The 20700-nt window shown below is 43.3% G+C and overlaps 1 protein-coding gene across 1 annotated transcript; it reads right to left on the bottom strand.

Moving 5' to 3' along the window:
* Nucleotides 1-17078: 17078 nt before the first annotated feature.
* LOC112176950 (methionine gamma-lyase) lies at nucleotides 17079-19741 on the bottom strand. Its single transcript, XM_024315093.2, has 2 exons — nucleotides 18824-19741; nucleotides 17079-17805 (listed from the first exon to the last, which is right to left on the bottom strand). Exons 1-2 carry the CDS (start codon nucleotides 19629-19631, stop codon nucleotides 17228-17230), a joined length of 1386 nt encoding a protein of 461 aa, XP_024170861.1. The 5' UTR covers nucleotides 19632-19741; the 3' UTR covers nucleotides 17079-17227.
* Between the last annotated feature and the right edge of the window lie 959 nt (nucleotides 19742-20700).

The following is a 20700-nucleotide window of genomic DNA, read 5'->3' as shown; positions in this document are numbered from 1 at the left end:
TATCTAGACCCTCGGCTGGGAGCTTACCTCGCTTGTGTATTGGCGATACGAGTCTTGTGCTTCCTATACTTTTGCCTAGGAGGTATATGCATACCAACAAGTCCCCCAAGTCCCGATCAAGAGTTCTCTTGGGTGGGGAGTTTGTCTTTGGTAAAAGTTCGGAAATGTAAGGCGAGTTCACACCACTTGGCTTCTGTGCAAAGCATAAGGCCAAAGTCAGAAAACACACGACAGTAAAAAATAAAAAATAAAAAATATCGAAAGCATAAGGCACAACATCAACCTTGCACAAGTTGAAATTCAGATTTAATCTTAAAGGTTGCCAGTTTCTTATCCACTGTAGTGTCATACTCCCAACCATAAGTGGTGACGCAAACTGTCTTCTGCCAGTACGACATCGAATCTAGTGGGTTTTCTAGCAACTTGGGCGATTGAGAGCGGAAGGTCAAATTCACTATCCCACTACATCCACCCCGCTTGACATACACAAGCTCGTTGTTAATGTATGTGACCGAGGGGTCTAATTAACGTAAAATATATATATATATATATATATATATAGAGAGAGAGAGAGAGAGAGCGAGACACAAGAAGTATAGTGGTTCGTCTCTCGCCTTAGCGGGAGACTACGTCCACTTGAATGCTTAACTATGTGTGTTGGGCCTTGCGGCCCAAGAGGATTACATGAGATGTAATGAGATGGATTCTAAGTGTGAGGAGGGGTCCCTTTTATAGGTAAGGGAACCCCTCCATGTTACATTTCTTCCATGTGGGATGCGAAACACTATTCTAGTCTTTAGAAAACATGCTTGTGAAGGTAACTTGGCAAGGCCGGGAAGGTGGCTTCCCGAAAGGTATCGTTCTCTTCCGACTACGGTGGCATAGCTTAGACATCCGGCTACGTGACGTATGTCTCGGTTGGGCCCCACCGTGGCTTCTGGACCCCCCCTAAGAGGGTGTTACTTATGCTTGGGGTCGTTGGTTTTGTTGACTTCACCACGTCGTTTCGGTTCAGGGAGCTCAATAGCTTTTGCGTTGATGAGCTCACTGAAAATATGTTCGACATCATCATCGTCGAAAGAGTATTTGACTTCTTTTCTTTCTTTGAGGGTGAGCTTTTTAGACCCTTCTTTTCCTTTGCATGTGTTTGACTTGTTGTCAGTCTTGAAAAAGGTTGCCAGCGACTCATCTGTGTTGTCAACTCTATGGTTTTTAAAGGATGCCCTTTGTGTCATAAACTTTTTACGAGCAACTTGTCTTTCAACATTACTAGCTTTTGAGACTAGTGCTTCAAATGTTTGAGGTTCAGCGGTGCTAACAAAAGTTGTTATCTCTGGTAAGAGATTGTTTGAGCACATTTGTACTGCCGAAATCTCTGTCAATTTTTCTGAGCATTGGAGGTTTAAGCTCCTCCATCTGGAAATGAATTCATTAGTGCTTTCATCAGAATTCTGTTTAGTGTCAGCCAAGTCGATAATCGAGACTTTCTTTTTGGAGCTGACAAACTGTGCCAGAAAAGCTCTTTGCATATCGTCCCATGTGAGGATAGAACCTGGTTGTAATTGACTGTACCAAGTAAAAGCTGCTCCTTTTAGGGACTGAACAAACTGCCTTATTAACAATGCATCTGACTGTGATGTTTCCCCACAAGCTGAGAAGAAATGAGCCAAATGTTCATGGGGAGAGCCATCTATTCCATCGAACTTGTCAAAAGTTGGCTTCTGATAGCCTTTAGGGAATGGTAGTGCATCGTAATGAGCAGGGTAGGGTTTCAAGTACCCAGAGAACTGTGGATTTTAGGAGGTGTATACTTCACGGATTCCTTCTACAATTAGTGTCTTTATGTCTTCAAGACTTGCGATTGTGGAACCATGTCCTCCGATGTTCTTTTCACGATCACTCATTTCATCATTTTTATGATCGCTTATGTTGGCCATAGCAGCCAATTGAGAAGTCAGTGCTGCTATTTGAGTATCTTTTTCAGCTAGCATTCTCTTCATTTCTTCTAGCTGCTCTTCTATTGTTGATGCGTTTGTGACCATAACTGACATAGTCTCAGGCTTTGTGCAGTCATTTGTCTCAAACAATGCTTGATTATGTTGACTAACAACAGGGACCATAGATGGTCTTGATTCTGCTGAAGAGTCTGGGAAGGCCCCCTGTGGTACGTTAGCTGGAAATGCCCCCTGTGATTTATGTGCTTGGAATACCCCCACTGGTATACGTGTTTTCTTGGATTTTCCAGTTGTACAGGCTGTTTTGTTGACCACTGATAGATTCTGTTGGTGGTGCGCCTTAATAACTTTGTCCTGTGTGCCAGATGACCTGTCAGAGGTTGAGATGAACTTGACTATCTGAGGTTCAGAAGCTATAGTAGCTGTCGCTGATTGTAAATGTACTTGTTGTGGGGACTCGAGGCACGGGGCTACGGGTCTATGTGGTGTAATGACCAAACTGATTGGAATAGACCCGATCATTATCTGAGTACTGACAGGGGTATGGTTAGCATTAAGCGTAGCGGTCTTAATGACTCTGACAACGTGGTTGAGCTTCTGAACACTGCTTGTTAGTGGAGCTTGATCAATGGTGAATGAGACATGATGTTCAGCTCGTGTTGCTTGTCCAGACTTCGACCCAATAGCCTTAAGCTCTTGGAAATACACTGTAACTTGTGGTGCCATCTTGTATCCTGTGGCAAACAAGTAATACATATGATTAGTCATATCACAAATGGAGATGAAAAGGAGAATGGGTCCCACTGGGCGTGCCAAAAATTATGTTGAGAGAAAATTGCACACAGTGAGCGTAAATGTCACCCAACATAATTTCACTCGTATTCATTTAGTTAACAGAGTTTTAATTAGTTCGTGTTCGACCCATTCAAGACATAATGTGTCTTTTAATTACAATCCCCATTACAGGGATACACCCTTTGATTCCATTTATGAAGAAACCAATTGTAGGGATGTGTGTGTTTGTTTATTTTTGTGGCTGCACCCGGATGTCTGAATGGGTTGCCTACATACCCTGGGAGAGGGATCAAGCCATTCGTAGTTCAAGATTTCCAATGGGTAAATGACCCATTAGAAGGTATTGCTTTTCGGAATAAGAATAGTGTTTGGACGAATTTGGTGTGAGTGAACCAGGGATTTGATTTGTTTTAGATTTGTTTGGGGAGGCTATGACGTTTCCTGGTGTTTGGCGGAATTTGACTGATGTGGTCAGGGATTCGGATTAGATGAACCAGGGAGTCAGAGATTTTATTTGGAAAGGCTGTGACGTTTCCTGGTGTTTGGCAGAATTTGACTGATGAGATCAGGGATTCGGATTGGATGAACTAGGGAGTCAGAGATTTTTTTTGGAATTACGGTTGCATCTAGGGGGTCGCTAGATTTCCTACATACCCTCGGAGAGGGATCAAACCGTTGTAGTTCTTGAGAATTTGTATTTCTTGTGTTGGGAGAATTTGACTGGAGTCAGTGATTCAATTTAGGACTGGCTGAATTTGACTGGTGGAGTCAGGGATTCTGTTTGGATTTGTGGTTGCATATAGTAGGTGTTGCTAGATTGCCTACGTACCCATTGTGGGATCAAACCGACCATAGTTCATAAGAATTTGTATTTCTTGTTTTTTACCAACTTTTGGGCTTGACGGGTGTATGTATTTTGAACCCATTAAATGTATTTCTTTTCCAGACATCCAGCTTGTAGAGTGTTTGTTGATTTGATCCGGGATCCTGATGTACTGAGCTTTACAGTGGGCCCCAGATTTGAAAATGGGCTTTATGCTGCATATGCTCTCGTCGGCAAACAAATTAATCGGGCCTAAGCTTCAAAGTGATCCGGACACCCACATTTATTCTCAGGCTTTTGTTTATGTAAGCCCGGGTAAGAAAGTGACATGTACACCCATGTTCTTGCTTTAGTCTCCATAGGCCCAAGTGATCTGCCCCAAGTAGACAGTCGCCTTGGACACGCATTTTGGGCTTTACACCTGCACCCAGTAGAAGCTCAAACAATGCATCTACGGGAACATCCTCAAACCACACGACAATCCCCCATCCTCACTCTAGCAGATTTGATAAGGTCGAGAGAAACTTGGGGTGATCGTCAGCTCGAGCTGGAATTAGAGATGTGTACTGACTTCCTTAGCCCAATTTGGAGAAGAGAACACGGCCCTGTAATCTCCATAAAAGGGGGGACTCCACCACTTAATTCTACTTCTGTGTCTGTCCTCGATCTTCAGTACGGTACTCCCATTCTCTTCAACCTTTTCATCCCTTCTTGATAGGTGAACACTAAATCTTGACGAGTGAGCACTTGTGACCTTGCATTGACAGAGACTTCCTAACTTTGCTGCTATAGGTTCAAACTTCCATTGCAGCAGTTGGTCGATCAATTGGTGTGCAGAAAGCTGGTGCGACCCCCTTCCCTGAATATGCTTCTATTTACCAACATAATCAAATAGACTTGCTTTTTGTTTTCTTGTTGACCATGTACACCACCACCAAATAGTCAATTATACTTGCCGACATACAGCAAATTCAAGATGAAATTTTGTCTAAACAATTAAGCTTTGTCTTCTTGTTAATTATGTATGGTACTGGTTCTAGAAACAAAGCTTAAATAAGCTTTGTTTCCATTCTTTTGTCTCTTACTAATCAAACCACCACTTCAACAAATTAAGAAATATTTTAATCATTCTTTGTTTTGCTTCTGAGCACCTGAGCCTCGTCTTCCATCCATAACAATTTGACAAATGCTTTTTATTGATTGTAAAGCTTTTGTCCACACTTAATTGTATTGCTTTAATTTAAACCCTTCTGCAGGCTTTGGTTACTTCACCACCGCCAAACTCGACCGCCAATTTTGGGTGACGCTTCTTGGTTGGTATTGCCTGTGAGCTTCGGGTTTTGTATGGCTTGCTGGTGCAAAAACAACCTGACTGCAGATTTGTTCACTTTGCGGCGTCATGATCAGCAACAACTTTTTGTCAACTTCAAATAACAATCAACTGAAAGCATCGATCGACCATGGAGAAAACTTTGGTCGTGTTCATGAACGACCTCAGTTCTCGTAATTTTTGGTAGGACGACCATGGCAGCGTCATTTTGGGGGGAGTTTTTAGCACTTTAACAGCTGTTCGTGAACAACCAATTTTATCCAATAACTCTTGCAGGAGCAGCACCATTTCGGAGGAGTTTTGAGCATGAAACTTGGCTATTCATGAACAACCACTCTTGTTTCAATGCTTGAGCATTTGAGGCAGCAACAATGTCAATTTGACAGGCATCAGAAGACTCTAATAGTTGTGGTCGTTCATGAACGGCCTATTAGAGTCTTGAAGGGCCGTAAGACATACGAGGATTAATTGGAGAAGCATGTATCACAGAGAAGGCATGTGTGTACCTGCGGCTTTTCTCTTTCTTTCTCTGGTGGCTTCTTCTCTCCTGCGTCTCCTCTTCTTTGTATTTCTTTTGTTCTACTGTCTAGCGTTTTTCTCCTTTTCTCTGCTGCCTCCCCCCTTTTTATGCTCTCTATATTTATTTTTTTATAGAGAAGTAATGGATTAGGTAGAGTCAAAGATGACTCCAATTTGAATTTGAAATCATATCAATCGGTTTGACCAAGTTTGTAGGCCTTAGTGCATTCCCATGCAACCGACTGGGATTCAAATTGAATTGGTCATAGCTAGCCTGACTTTGATCTTATCATGATTCAAAATATCCAAATAATCACCTTGGACGTGATCTGCACGCCTATCCTTTTTTCAACGAAGCATCCATTGTTTGTTGAAGTTTGATGACCATGAATTTAAATTGGAATGCAAATATCCAAATAGCTATCCATTCAAACTTTTAAGCTTATCAACAGCTATGTATGAATGTATTTCCCTTTTCTTTTCTTTTTTTTTGGTCTCGCAACAGCTTATACAAGCGTATAATTGAGCACCAATATTGGCTCTTGATTTTTCTGATTTAAAAGACCATCACCATATCATTTCTGGACTCTTGATTTTTTTCAGTTTCAACATCAGCGGTGGTCATGAGCTCAGCGGATGAGGATAGCCTGCCAGCTAGCAGAGGCCGGTTCCTCTAGTTTAAGGCTAGTGGTTCAGCCGGTGGGACCGCTGAGGTTGGCTATTGGTGGTGTTCGGCGGAGCGGAGCTTTGCCGACAGAGGTGATGAACATATCATTGTTCAGCAGGGATGGTGGAGCTGCCTTGGTGCCCAAAGTAGTTTTTTGGGTGTGGAGAGTTGTCCAGAGGAGGAATTTTGGCTAGCGGAGCGAAGGCCGGCTAGTAGAGATAGCAGCGGTGGTGTCTGGTTGAGTGAGGGCCGGTTAGCAGAATGGTGACTAGCAGAGTGGAGTTTCTCAGCGGTAAAGCTAGGGGTGAAGCTGCTGGGATGTGAAGCTATCCGGCCAGCGGAGTGGAGCTTTAGGACATCATCAGATCATGGACGGCGGAGCCATTGTCTAGCCAAGCGGAGAGTCGGAGGTGGGCGGAGACTCGGAACTGAATGGAGCAGAGGTGCTTGACGCTAGAGCAGTTTTGGCCGTCGGTTTTGCTGCTGGCGGAGGTTGTGCCGCCGGTGTCTCCTAGAGGTGTTGTAGCTAGCTGAGGAGGCTCAGAGTGTGGTGGAGCCGGCTGTGACTGTGAGCTCGGCGAAGGAATTGTTAGCGGAAGATCCTTGCTAGTGGAGGATGGAACGAAGAAGGAGGGTGGCCAAATGAGATCTCTGGGTGTCCAGAGAGAATTGGCACTAAAATTTTTTTTTTTTGTGAGTGCAGCGTTGACCAAGTGTTGACCAACCTTGATTTGGATTTTTGCGAGCACTGAGCCCAAATTGATCTTGATGCAAGAATTGTTTGGCTTTTGTTTTACCGCTAGGATGGCTTGCGGTGGACGTAAGGCTTGATTAAGAATACAAGGCAAGGAAGGCCGAGTCCTTCTAGCGCCAGTGTTAACGTTAGAGTCCGTGGGGGTCTCTAGTTAGCTTTAGAGAGAGAGACACACACACGAGAAGTATAGTGGTTCGTCTCCGCCTTAGCGGGAGACTACGTCCACTTGAATATTGTACTATGTGTGTTTGGGATTACAAAGTGTGTAATGGAATGGACTTTATGTGGGAGGAGAGTTCCTTTTATAGGTGAAGGAAGCCATCTCCTTTATATTTTCTTAGATGTGGGATGTAGAAATCATTATTCTAGTTTAGAAAGCATGTTTGTGAAGGCAACTTTGCATGGCCGGAAAGGTGGCTTCCCGGTGACGTATTTGCCACTTTTGGATACCGTGGCGTAGCTTGAACATAGGGGTACGGGATGCATGTCTCGGTTGGGCCTCACCATGGCTTGTGGGTGTCCCAAAGAGGGTGTTGTTTATGCTTGGTGAGACAGAAAACTATCCATGCATAGTGAGAGGTATCTACATTTTGTTTTCGCTCGTATTAATGGAACTCGAAAAGAATTCGATTTGTTGCAAACAACAAATGGTAGAAGAATTCAATGTTCCATTAATGTGTATTATGTCGAGGGGATGTGAGTGTAAAACTTGGGGATGCCAGAAGGCAAGAGTGTGAAAGCTTGGGAGTACCGGGAAGGCGTGAGAGGGAATCTCGGGAGTGCCAGGAAGGCGTGAACGGAAAGTTTGGAGTTTTCGGGAAGGCGTGAACGGGAAGGTCGGGGGTGCCTGGAAGGTCTGAGCGGGAAGCTCGGGGTTGCTGGGAAGGCGTGAGCAGAAAGCTCTGGGTTGCCGGGAAGGCATGAGCGGAAGCTCGGGGGTGCCGGTAAGGAGTGAACTGAAAGCTCGGGGGTGCCGGTAAGGCATGAGCTGAAAGCTCTGGGTTGCCAGGAAGGCGTGAGTTACCAGGAAGGCATGAGCTAGAAGCTCGGGGGTGCCGGTAAGGAGTGAACTGAAAGCTCGGGGGTGCCGGTAAGGCATGAGCTGAAAGCTCTGGGTTGCCAGGAAGGCGTGAGTTACCAGGAAGGCATGAGCTAGAAGCTCGGGGGTGCCGTGAAGGCATGAGCGGAAGCTCGGGGTTGCCGGGAAGGAGTGAACGGAAGCTTGGGGGTGTTGGGAAGGCGTGAGAGGAAAGCTCAGGGTTACCGTGAAGGCGTGAGCTAGAAGCTCGGGGTTACCGGGAAGGCGTGAGCTAAAAGCTCGGGGATGCCAGGAAGGCTTGAGCGGGAAATTTGGGGGTGCCGTGAAGGCATGAGCGGAAGCTCAGGGTTGCCGGGAAGGCGTGAGAGAAAGTTTGGGGGTGCCGTGAAAGCATGAGCGCTAAGCTCGAGGGTGCCACGAAGGTGTGAGCGTTAGAGCTCTTGAGCGGAAAGCTCGGGGATGCCGCTGAGGCAAGAGCGTGAAAGCTCGGGGGTGCCGCTGAGGCATGAACGGGTAGCTCAAAGGTGATGTCATGTGGCATGAGCGTAACCGTTGCTAATTATGTTAGGCTGTATGTACAAGTCCCCGAAGTCCCTAGTGAAGGAGGGTTTTCTTGCAGGGTTGATACCAAAGCGTAGCTTTGTGTCGTATAATGAGAATAATTAGTGCAAGTGCGTCCTCCATCTAGAATTGGTCGGAGCGAACGCTTATGCCCTTTCAGGTGGACCCCTGCTAGGCCCTCCAAGGAGTCCCCCACTCCTGGCTATAGACCTCCATATGGTCGGAAAATTGTTTGATGGGGGAGCTGCGTTTAAGCAGTGGGGGTTAGGTAGCGAACCTAATCTTTGATACCCGAGTGTCGGGGGTCAACTGCAAGATCAATGGCTGCCGTAGGCTACGTTAACCAATCCCTTTACTCTTTCCCGGAGGAGAAAAGCTTGACTGCAATGCCGCATAGCGGTCATTGTCATTATGAGGCGTTGCCTTACCACATGGTAGTTGGTCGTAGACCGTATACTTGTGGAGTCTAGACCCATTTTGGTCTTTTTCCTGTGGGGAGAGTTTGATAAAGTATGGTGCCCGGAGGCTAGACCATATGTTTACATATAGAGTATATGTAAAGTTTGTAATTGTATGAACAATGACAAATAAGTATAGCAAGTAATAACATATGGATCTTATGACCATATAACATGCACAATAGATAGTGGCAAGTGTGATGGGTGTCCATATAAAATTTTGAGAGTAGCTTCCGATGAAAGTTATGAAGCAATGTGAACCTAGAGCTTAACTAAAGCATGTTGGATATGTTTGAGTGAGTTAGGTTGTGTTCGAGCAAGTTGGATGTAGTTGAGAGTATAGGAGCTGTGCGAGCATGCGGGGCGTGGTCCAAGCAAGTCGTGACCATGCTCGATACCCAAGCGAGTCGTAACCGTTGCAAGTGTTTATCCGAGCATGTTTAATTAAGTCATAAGTGTCACAAGCTTCTAGATGTGACATAGTTTGTTTAAGTGAGTGTCACATTAAATTGATTTAAGCATGACATGTGTATAGCTTGTACTTGTAGTAAAGTTTCTAATAACATTTTGTATTGTTGTAAGCATGCTAAGGGTCATTTAAAATATATGAAGCGTGGCATAGGCATGGTAATAGTTCTAATTGCAAGAGCGTAAAAGATAAGATATAGTTACTTATCTTATGCAGATTTCGAGCGAGTTGGAGTTGGAATCACCGTAAGTACCCAAATCATGTTGGAGTTGTCCAAGCATGACGCTGATCCATTGCTTTGGTTGATAAAGTGCTCCGATAACGTACATCAACTCGTAGTTGAGGTATCATTTGTAAGTAGCTTGGATGCTCAGTAGAAATAGTTGAATTTCCTTGAAACAAAATAGATGATTAATATGTAGATTTTGTAAAATCAACATCAATGATATGCATATGTACTTTGATAAGGTTTTAAGCAAAGTGTACAAGCAAATGTTGTTTCATTTGTGGGTTTGTACGATGAACTTCGAAGTTTAGAGTGAATAGCTCAATTGTATGGGAGAAATAATCAAAACCCATTTGAATGTGTTAATAGTATTATGAGCATGGTAGCATGTGTTTAGCAATTAAGCTATAGTTGTGTGCAAGCGTATAGAAAACATTAGCCAAGTTCAATTATATGTGCCCATGCTTTATGAATAGACAAAGTGTTCTGTGTGAACAAGGCGTCCAAATAAAAAGTTATATATTTGTATGTGGTATACAACTATTGTAGTTGATACGTGTAGCATAGACAAGAGCATATACGTGTGCATGATTATAATGTTGTGTTATGTTATTTGATAACAAGTGTATGCAATCATGGTCTAATTACAGCACGTGAGAGTGTAATTGCATCAATGCATAAAAAGTGTGTACAGGAGACAAGCATAACTTAGATGTGGCATTGATTTATTAACCATGAATCTGTTGACCAACTGTTCTAAGTTAGTTCATCCGTGTGAACACCTAGGCATGTGAATAACCAAATAAAGAGATAAGAAGACTTATCTTGATGGTTGGCTCTGCTGCAAGTTCAGTGAAAGGACCAGGTATTCCATTTAAAGAGATTCAAAATGGAGGCTCGGTGAAGAACGTGGGGATGAGCAAGGTTGACCATCTGCAGTTGATGGCTGCCTTTTGGCGGTTTCCTGAGAGCTCAGTGATGAACGCTGTTGTCGACAGAGAGAATTGCTCTCTGGTGCTAAGAGAAGAAAAGATGAGTACCGCACAACTGGGCTAATCAGCGGAGGAGCTTGGAGGAGCCTTGGCAGAGATGCGGGTTGGCGGAGCGGAGTTCTGGCTAGCAGCGACCGTTGGCGGAGTCTGATCAGATTAGCTGTGCCCTTGTTGGTGCCGCTAGCCCCACTGAGAAGAGTTTGGTGATGGTTGTTAGCCTTTTCGGGCGGAGGATGGCCGCAAGCCACACTAGCGGGGACGCTAGTTGCTAGTTTTAGATGTGATTGGAGTTCGGTGGAAGCTCGGAGTTTGGCAGAGAGGATGATCAAAGATGGAATGGGTGTCCAGAGTAATTTCTGGGTGTCCAAAGCCTGGTGGAGGATCCCAGCGGTGGCTGTTTGGCGATGATTTGCCCTGCAGGTTGCGTGCAGTTGAAGTTGCCTAGCGGAGGCTTGGCTTGCTAGCGGTTGAAAGTAGCGGTGTACAGTGTGGCGGAAAATGGCCGAATTGAGGCCACTGGTGCTCAGCAGGTGCTTTTTTTTCTTTTTTTTTGCCAGCGAAACTTGGTCAGCTGATGTTTTTCCGGCGGAGGATGACTAGCAGTCAGCGGATGTTTTTGGCCAACCGTTTGCGGCTGGTGGAGGCTCTTGGCGGAGCTTTGGCTAGCAGTGGCTTCTTAGTGGAGGTGTTGCTCAGCGGAGACTTGCCAACGGATGCTGAGCTTGCGTTTGTTACCGCTGGGTATCTAGCGCTGACCATGATTGATCAAGCTTGGAGTGCCTAGCGCTGATGATGATTGTAGAATGGTCATGCGTGCCCAGAGAAGTTTTCTGGGTGTCCAGAGTAAATTGGCACTCCAAGTTTTTCTTTTTTTTTGAATAAGTAGTGCAGTGTTGAACTTTTGTTATTGGCATTGACTAGCCCTTGAGGGCGTTGACCAAGCATTGACCGGTCCTGATGGGCGTTGACCAGCTTTGATTTGATGTTGACCGAGCGTTGACTCGACTCTTAAGGGTCAAAGTTCGTGGTAGGTGACGAAGCCTTTGTGTTGGCTTCCCACAGACGGCGCCAATGTTAATGTAAGTGACCGAGGGGTCTAATTAACGTAAAAGAGAGAGAGAGAGAGAGAGAGAGAGAGAGAGAGAGAGAGAGAGAGAGAGAGAGAGAATGAGACACAAAAAGTATAGTGGTTCGTCTCCCGCCTTAGCGGGAGACTACGTCCACTTGAAAGCTTAACTATGTGTATTGGGCTTTACAGCCCAAGAGGATTACATGAGATGTAATGAGATGGATTCTAAGTATGAGGAGGGGTCCCTTTTATAGGTAAGGGAACCCCTCCACTTTACATTTTCTTCCATGTGGGATGCTAAACCCACTATTCTAGTCTTTAGAAAACATGCTTGTGAAGGTAACTTGGCAAGGCAGGGAAGGTGGCTTCACGGCGAGGTATTGGCCGCTTCCGACTACCGTGGAGTAGCTTAGACATCCTGCTATGTGATGTATGTCGCTGTTGGGCACCACCGTGGCTTCTGGGCCCCCCTAAGAGGGTATTACTTATGCTTGGTGACATAGAAAATAGCCTTGCTAGTAGAAGTATCTACACTCGTAGAAGTGGAGCACTTCCATCGCCGTTAGACCTCACATCTAAACAACTGCCACAAGCAGTTCCGTGCCATCCAATTCTTCCACATGTTTCGGGATACTTGCCCAAACGCAACCCCAAACTCGCACAAAAGTATTTGGAGATTGGGCAATAGCGAAAACCTAACCCCCTGGCAGAACACAGCATCGTGTACAGCAGCAAAACCCTCCGTCAAAAATGAGGCCTTATCATCTTTTTCTAGTGGTCTTAACTTCACTACGCTAGGAAGCTTGTAAGTCCTCTTCACCTTGCTTATTTCTGTCACCATCGTTGAACCCTGCGGTTCGTTAACGTCAACACCTTTAGGCAACACCTAAGAAGGCCCATCGTTGACCTCTCCTCTAGAATCCTCGTCTTCCTCATGCGACCCACTGGCGACGCTATTTCTCTCAGCTCTATCCTCCCTCTAACGCCTAGCGGCAACTTCTTCTCCCACCACCAAACTCTTCGCACGACCAGTACCACGTGGCGCCTTTCCACCCATGTTAGCGAGAATAGTCTGTAGCGCTTCAATGTTTAGCGGCTCTTGCAATGAGGTTCCTGCAGGCGCAGATGGACGCAAGGAGTCAATAAAAATCTTATTGATAGCATTAAGCAACAAGTCAGACTTGGAATCCTTATTGCTCGAGTTCTCTACAACGTTAGCCATTTCAAACACCCTAAAACCCAAAATGTCAGTTCTGCACAGATCTAAACTACCCATATGTTAGTATTATCTAAAAACATCAAGAACACAAAAAACCTAGAAACACAAAAACAACCAAAATACCCAGATTCATGAATCTCACATCTATTCACCAGAAAACTCCATCAATTATCCAATACACAAAAATCAATTCCCAACCCATGCTAGACCCCTTGCATACATGCTCCAGGCATTATCGCAACTCGAAAGCAAGTTCATATCAAAAACACAACAAAAAAATAAACTAGAACAAGCACCAACTGAAGGCGAAGAAAGGCCAATAGAATTACCAACCTAGAATGCACAAAGAAATAACTGGTTGCATATTGCACAAACCTAGGAGTAAATTCTCTCAATCTATTCTTTACTCGATCGAACCAGTCACTTCGAGTTCTAGCTCTTTGTTGCAAGGTTTGGGGAAGGTTGAAGATAATGGTGAAAGTTTGAAATATTAGTCAACGTAACAACTCCCTTATGTTTCCCCCTCTTTTATGTCAACATCAGCTAAATCTCGACAGTTAATCATCAAAGAGTCGTTCACTAGATGGTGACACGTACCCCACTACCTCAATAACCATCTAGGTTAACTGAGGCATCATCTCAATTACACAATCAATAATTACAGGCATTTATGACGAAACGACCGGTGTAATGAAGAGACGTGGACCTACATGCCAAGCCAATATGCAGTGGACACGAGGCACCACGCTATCAGTGGTAACGCTTATCCATTCCAACCTTCAATTTCAAAATTTTCACTAGTTCGTCTCCGTTAAGCACAATTCCACTAGCCAAACTGCTCAGTCAAAATTTTCACGAGGTCGTCTCCGCTTAGCGTAACTCCGCTAGCGAGACATCACACACAAAAATCCAAATTATTAAGTCTCCGTAAAAATCATTTTACCAGAACTTCTCACCACACGCCTGTCCGTTAGGCAACGCCTCATAATGACAATAACCGCTACACGGCAATGCAGTCAAGCATTTCTCATCAGGGAAAGGGTAAAGGGACAAGTCAACAATGTCTGCGACGACCACTGATCAGGAAGTTTACCCCCGACACTTGGGTATCAAAGATTAGGTTCACTACCTAACGCCCAATGCTTAATGCAGCTCCCCTCATCAAACAATTATTAGGCCAAACGGAGGCCTATCTTAGCCAAAGAGTAGGGGGCCTAGTAAGGTCACACCCTAAAGGGCATAAAACGTTTGTTCATAATAAGTCCATGGTTAATAAAGCACTGACGCTAACTATGCTTGACAAGACTAACGGAAGTAACGCTTCAAACCACTGGGCAATTCTCCAACCAATATAGTCCTCCTTGACTGGGAACTTGGGGAACTTGTACTTACATAAGCATTTACCTAAGCATAATTAGCTATAATGGATCATGTCCATACTACCACCAGCGGCACCGTCAAGGGCGTTATCCTTAGGAACACCATCAGACTGGCTGAGCTCAGGCCAAGATCACTGCTGACGCACTGTCACACGCCGCACCAAGGCCACCTCACTGAAGCATCACAAGTTGCTACCTGATACATATCAATCCCACATCGAAGATAGGGAAGAGATTAGTCTCTCCCTCATCTATAAAAGGTCCAATATTCTCTCCTCATTCATTACGCATTTATTACTTACCTAACATTACTCTGTCAACATAAATACATTGACTGACTTAGGCATTAAAGTAGAGAAGACTGCCAATCGCGTATCCCCTCTGACGCCATTTGTATTTCACTTGACAGGTGACACTAGCGATACAATCCTTTCAGTAGCGGTCCGAGTTAAGACAAGCGTTAACTAAATTTAGCTACTGCCACATCACCAGCATTAACACATCATAATAACCGAATTACTCAGATGACCGATGTAGTTAACCCGACGGAGGTTAAGGGGATCGAACCCAAGGAAGTCAGTAGCCACCTTTTGCTCTCAAGCCATCAACCGTTACTCATAATACGGATGCATGGAATGATTATCGTACACTATATCTCTGAATCACTACCAAAACATGCAATTTGACATGCATCATTTATTTATATATATAGATATACACACACACGAAAGCCGCTAACCGCTAACAGGAAGAACCTGTTATTCCTAGAGTTTGAGCCTTACTCTACAACGTTCGGCAAACACCACTACTACTAAAAATCTTGGATAACTGGAGGTCTGGAGCTCTGTCCAATAAATCCAAGGTCAATTTCTTATTTCCTTAAGAAACTTATTTTCAAGATTATTCATGCTTAAAGGACTTAACTACTTAAATCCTGATTGAACAAATTTCGTGCGACATTCCCTTAATGATGTCTCATTGTAAACTATAGTTATTTGAGTTTTTAACTCCTTGTCATCATTTCAAAATGGGATATCAATTACACTTTTCAACTAAAAAAAATTTGTAACTTCCCTTTCCTTGACTTCAAAACCATCTTCAATATATCCAATGTCCGTTCAACGTAATATAGAGACAGATGAAACTTATATCATATTTCTATTTAGGATCATACAACAATTTAGTTTATATTTTTCATGACCTATACCTTGATTATTTGTTATCAACAGAAGAAAATAGTACAAAATCATGACCAAAACCAGATCACCAACTCTGGAACACAGTTTACAGTGCCATGAAATAAGAACAATCAACATTCCATTGTGCAAGTTACACAATATGATTCTCATAGCTGCCAAGGAATACCTGACTAACCTTGATATTAAACTAGATGGTAGGTCAGCTCCCTCGACGAAGAACACAGTAAATCAGAATTCCTCCCTTTGCTCGTCTACTTCCTAACTTCACAAACTATATTTTAAGCATAACAATTATCAATTATCGTTCCAACACATAATCGAACCAGAAACAACCTAGAAAATCCAAAACTGGAGTAGCCGAAAAACACCACGAATCGCTCCCACGATGAGGAAACGAACTTGATGGTGTCGATGCACTGGCTTTCCGACGGAGGAGTTCCGGTCATGTCAAAATATCAGGTCATCGGATCTCTCTCGTGGGTCATGAGCTCTGGTTTCTTCTTGAACAATCTGAGACGTTGATCCGATTAGGGTTTATTTACAGTCTTCCCCTAAATCGAATTTGGACAGCCCTGATAAGCGGTGGTGATCTTCGACTACCCATACTACATCAGACTATTTTTCCTTTTCCCTTAAATATTTTTCCTTAATTTCAAAACGTCTAAAATTCATAAAATTAGCTCAGGTGATCCGAAAAACACCCATAGACTCGTCGAGTCATGTGCTTTACTATCGGACCCTTTCATCGAGGATTTCACCTTATGACGCAGTCGAAAAGTGACATGGGTTTACAATCTATAAACCATAAACAAGAATACTAGAATCCACCAGAGAAATAAGAGAAATTTCTTAATTTTGATTGATAAAGGATGAAAGAAATGTTTAGCAACCGTTTAAGGTTGCTTATATAGAAGGAAAGAAACCCTAGGGTAACTAACAATTAATCATAAAAGCCCACGAATTAAAATAAAATAAATCCAAATCGAAATAGAACACCCTAATTGCTGGAAAAATAGTTTATTGTAGTTTTGAGGCCCGAAATGACTTCGAAAGCCTAAAAAAGTCCATACGTTGTAGCAAAACAACTTGTTTTGTTCCTGGCATCGTTCCCTTCTCAGAAAAGTATAACAATTAGCATTCTGACACCGAATGCCAAAATTTGTAGCAAACCGATTTTTCCTTTTTCACAATCAAGCTACTTTTCAATCTTTGTTGTCATCCGTTCTACATTAATTTATGAAAATTGTTGAAAAATATTCCGAAACATCGTAATAATTATCGAGACCATAAACTCTCTATCTCAAATAATTCCACTTCAATTCCTTAAATATTTTTTAGGCTGAAAGAGTTAAAAATTTCACGTTGGGCTAAAAAAATCTAATTTTTTTCTTGAAATGGGTTGAGTTGGATTTTGGGCTGGGCTGAATAAATGTCCAATGAGCTAATTAGCCATTCACTTGGGCTGGTCCTTTTTGTTTTTGCTCATTGGGCTCTGTGATAGCAGCCCTTGTTTTTTTCTGCTTATGTTAGCTCCAATTTGTGTGGTTCTATCATTGTCAAAGTCTCAAAGAAGAGCATGCCCACATTTCTAATAGATCATGCAGAAATTAATGTAACACTATGATAAACTATAGAAACATTAGAATTAACCAGAAGGATAACTGGGGATATTCATTGAAATATTATAAAGGGTCCACCTATTTTTACAAGAGCAAACCAACTTAGCCCTTATTCCTGGACCCAAAAACACAGAAAAACAAGGACTCTAGTTTTTTACTTCTTGCCAAACAAACCAGAATCCTGCATTCTATTGAGTGCCTTCTCAAACTGGCTCCACCTCTGCTCCAAAGTTCCAATATAACCAATTGACATTCTAACCAGCCCAGGTGAAATCCCAGCCAACTCCTTCTCCTCATTGCTCATTTCACTGCTTGTGCTGCTTCCAGAGCAGGACATTAGGGTTTCATAGTACCCCAAGCTCACAGCCATGAACCCAAACTGTGTGTAGTTCTGCAACAGATTCATCAACCTATTGGCTCTCTCCTCAGTCCCCATGTCGACGCAAAGAAGTCCACCATAGCCATAATCCTTGTTGATCATGGACTTGAGAAGCTCGTGCTGGGGATGGTCTTCGAGGCCTGGGTATATGACTTTTAGTCCCATCTTCTTCATCCTTGTGGCATACACCAATGCCCTGTTGCAGTGCTCCTTCATTCTCAAACCCAAGTGAGGTATCCTCTCAGAGAGCTCAAATGCTACCTTCGCATTCATGGTGGGGCCAAGAAGCATTAGGGAACCTTGGTGAAGGTCCATCATTGAGTTCACCAAGCTTGCAGGTCCACACACAACACCTGCATCAGTTTGATTAGTAGACATTGCCATCAAAACTTATAAGATTTTGTTGTCAAATCACAAAAGCTACTTTCTAGTGGGAAAGAGGTCAAGAAAGTTATGCTAAACATAGCACCAAGAATTAGTAGTGGGATGGGTTCCAACTCTGCCAGAGGAATATGCTTGCCAAATAAGATAATATACAAGCAGAATCCCTCCAATTTCTTGGCAGATTCCGATAACGATTTCTACATTTCAATTTTAGCTTCTCGCACTCACAATCTTGCTCTTAGAGGTTAAATTTTTTACATTCTTTTTGTAGCAAATTTTGTCCTTCTTTCTATGTTCTCCATTGTTCAAAAACAGAGCACATGCTTCGCATGAAACCGTGCAGGTGGTACTTGGAAAAGAACAGGTAAAACATCTAATCACGGTTCACGTAGGAGATTCTTGCGGTAGAAGAATACAACTCCAACTCGAGTCACCCATGTTAACACCGTGTACGGTGGAGATGGGCAGCGAAAGCAAACAAAGCAAACATACAAAACCATTCCCTAAAATATCACAAACAAACAAACACAAGCAGAGCACCTGTCCCAGATCAAAACAAGATTCACGAGGGAAAAAGTATGTAGCGCTCAACACTATCACATGATTAATCATTCAATATATATATATATATATATATATATATCTTATTCTTAGCCATCCCGGAAAAAAATATATTTTCAATTTCATCCACCTATGTCCCTAGATTCCGTCACAATTCACAAATAAAGCTTTTTGTGCTTTAGTGGGTCACTAAAATTACTTAATTTACATTTAGGAATATACTTATAGTAATAGATTCGATTTTAATTAGTATACAATGTTGTACGAATTCGGATTCTCCAGTAATGACCAATTAAGTTCTGTTTTTGAGGGGATAAGCACAAATCAGCAAAATAAAAATGAGCAAAAATCTGTTTTATGGAGATGTCGAAATTCCATTACCGATTAAAGTACGGAAAAGCAATTTTTTTAGGTGTTGGGAATTACCTGCAATGATGTCAGCACCGCCGCTGATGAACTTGGATATGCTGTGGACAACCACGTCAGCGCCGAGCTTAACCGGGGAGACAACCATGGGTGAGAAGGTGTTGTCCACGACGACGGTGACGCCTTTCTCGTGCCCAATTCGGCTGAGCTCCGGTATGTTAGCCACGGTGAGAGTTGGGTTAGACATTCCCTCGAAATAGAGAACCTTAGTCTTTCCCACCTCGATGGCATTCCTGACCATGTCGAGGTCGTTTATGTCAACGAACGTTGTGGTTATGTTGCAGGCTCTGGGGAAGAAGTGAGTGAGGAGGGCGTGGGTCCCGCCGTACAGGGTTCTAGAAGCGACGATGTGGTCGCCGCTGCTGACGAGTTGCAGCAGGACGGAGGAGATGGCGGACATGCCGCTGGAGGTGCAGTAGGCGGCCTCGGTGCCCTCAAGGGCCGCCATCTGACGGCTGAGGTTAAGGACCGTGGGGTTAAAGTGACGGCTGTAGATGAAGAAGTCGCGGTCGGCGCCGAGCTCGCCGGAAAACATCTTGCGGAGGGTCTCCGGCTCCATGACGGTGAAAGTGGCCGAGGCCTCGATGGACATGTTGACCCCGCCGTGCTCGCCAAACTCGTGGCGAGCATTGGCTAATGCCATAGCGGGGTCCTCCCACCCCGCGGACGCCGCCGTGGGCAAGAACATCGACTTCTTGGCGGCGGAAGCGGCGTAGTCTTGGCCGTCCATGCCGTCGTGCTCCGTTCTCTTCTTGCTGCTGTTGTTTTTGGTGGGAAGAACAAAGGCTTGGGGTCTGGTCTCCGCCATTGTCAACAACTTTGGGATGAAGGTGAAGATTAGGCTCGCAAGGTATAATGGATTAAAGAGAGGGAAGGAGCTAGGAGGTGGAGATAATTAGGATGAGAAGCTTGCAAGGTGTTGTGTTGTGTATATATAGGAGGTGGTGGTGGTAATTGGGGCAGGTGACAATCGAGATTGGATTGTAACAGTAATTTCTTACCATTTTCTTTTCGATATGTGATTTTAATTATTTTCTGTCAGTGAAAGGTACAGTGAATCTGGTCATTTTCTTGTTTTCGCTTCTGGTACAAATAGTGGATACGTTTTTCTAAAAATAAAAACTAAGAAAAGATAATTACGATATTTTCCGTTACAATGGAACCGGTTTGACTTTTTTTGTTTTTTTGACTTTTTTAAGAGAGAGAGAGAGATGTCATAGGAGACTTCGCCGAAGTCCAGTTGCTGGGCACCGGACTTTTCTAAAAATCTCGCTAGATGTCTCAAAAGACTACGTCGGAGATCTCATATGTCGCCGGAAATGTTTATTGCCTCCTAATAAATCTAATTTTATGGAGATTACTTCTCATTACAACGACCTAAAGATTTATTAAGGGACAATAAACATTTAGGTCGTTGTAACGAGAAGTAATCTCTATAAAATTAGACAAATAAAAATTTAATTAAAAAGGCAAAATATGTGGAAATTACATCAAGTCAAACTATCTTTTTTTTGTGGGGGGGGGGCAATAAATATTGAGAAATGTTTTGTTGGCCTCAAATAAAAATTTTATTTAGTTCAATAATCAATAAAAAATAAAGATGTTTTTAATTTTGAAAATTTTAGAATATTTATTTACCCCCAAATAAATGTTTTATCAGAAAATAATAAATAAAAAATTCTTTTTTCTTTCCTTCTGGGACTTTTGTTGTAAAACAGAAGTAGCACCATTTTTATTTGCAACAAGGAAGCTCCATCCAAATTCAAAAAAAAAAAAAAAAGCAGAAGACTGGAAGAGGGCACAATTAGCTCCGTCTTCTTGAAAGAAATGGCATCCATTTTGAGGCTGCTGAACTCGCAGTGGATCGAAGCCCTGGC

Source organism: Rosa chinensis, chromosome 7, assembly GCF_002994745.2.
Source record: "Rosa chinensis cultivar Old Blush chromosome 7, RchiOBHm-V2, whole genome shotgun sequence".
Taxonomy (NCBI): domain Eukaryota; kingdom Viridiplantae; phylum Streptophyta; class Magnoliopsida; order Rosales; family Rosaceae; genus Rosa; species Rosa chinensis.
The sequence above is the reverse complement of the archived record's forward strand: the minus strand, read 5'-3'. Positions and strand labels throughout refer to the sequence as shown.

Excerpts from the sequence above, each read along its gene's own strand:
- LOC112176950 (XM_024315093.2), bottom strand. The coding sequence starts at position 19,631 with ATGGCGGAGACCAGACCCCAAGCCTTTGTTCTTCCCACCAAAAACAAC. Across the intron at positions 17,806-18,823 it reads CGGTGCTGACATCATTGCAG|GTGTTGTGTGTGGACCTGCA; the intron begins GTAATTCCCAAC and ends AAACTGATGCAG.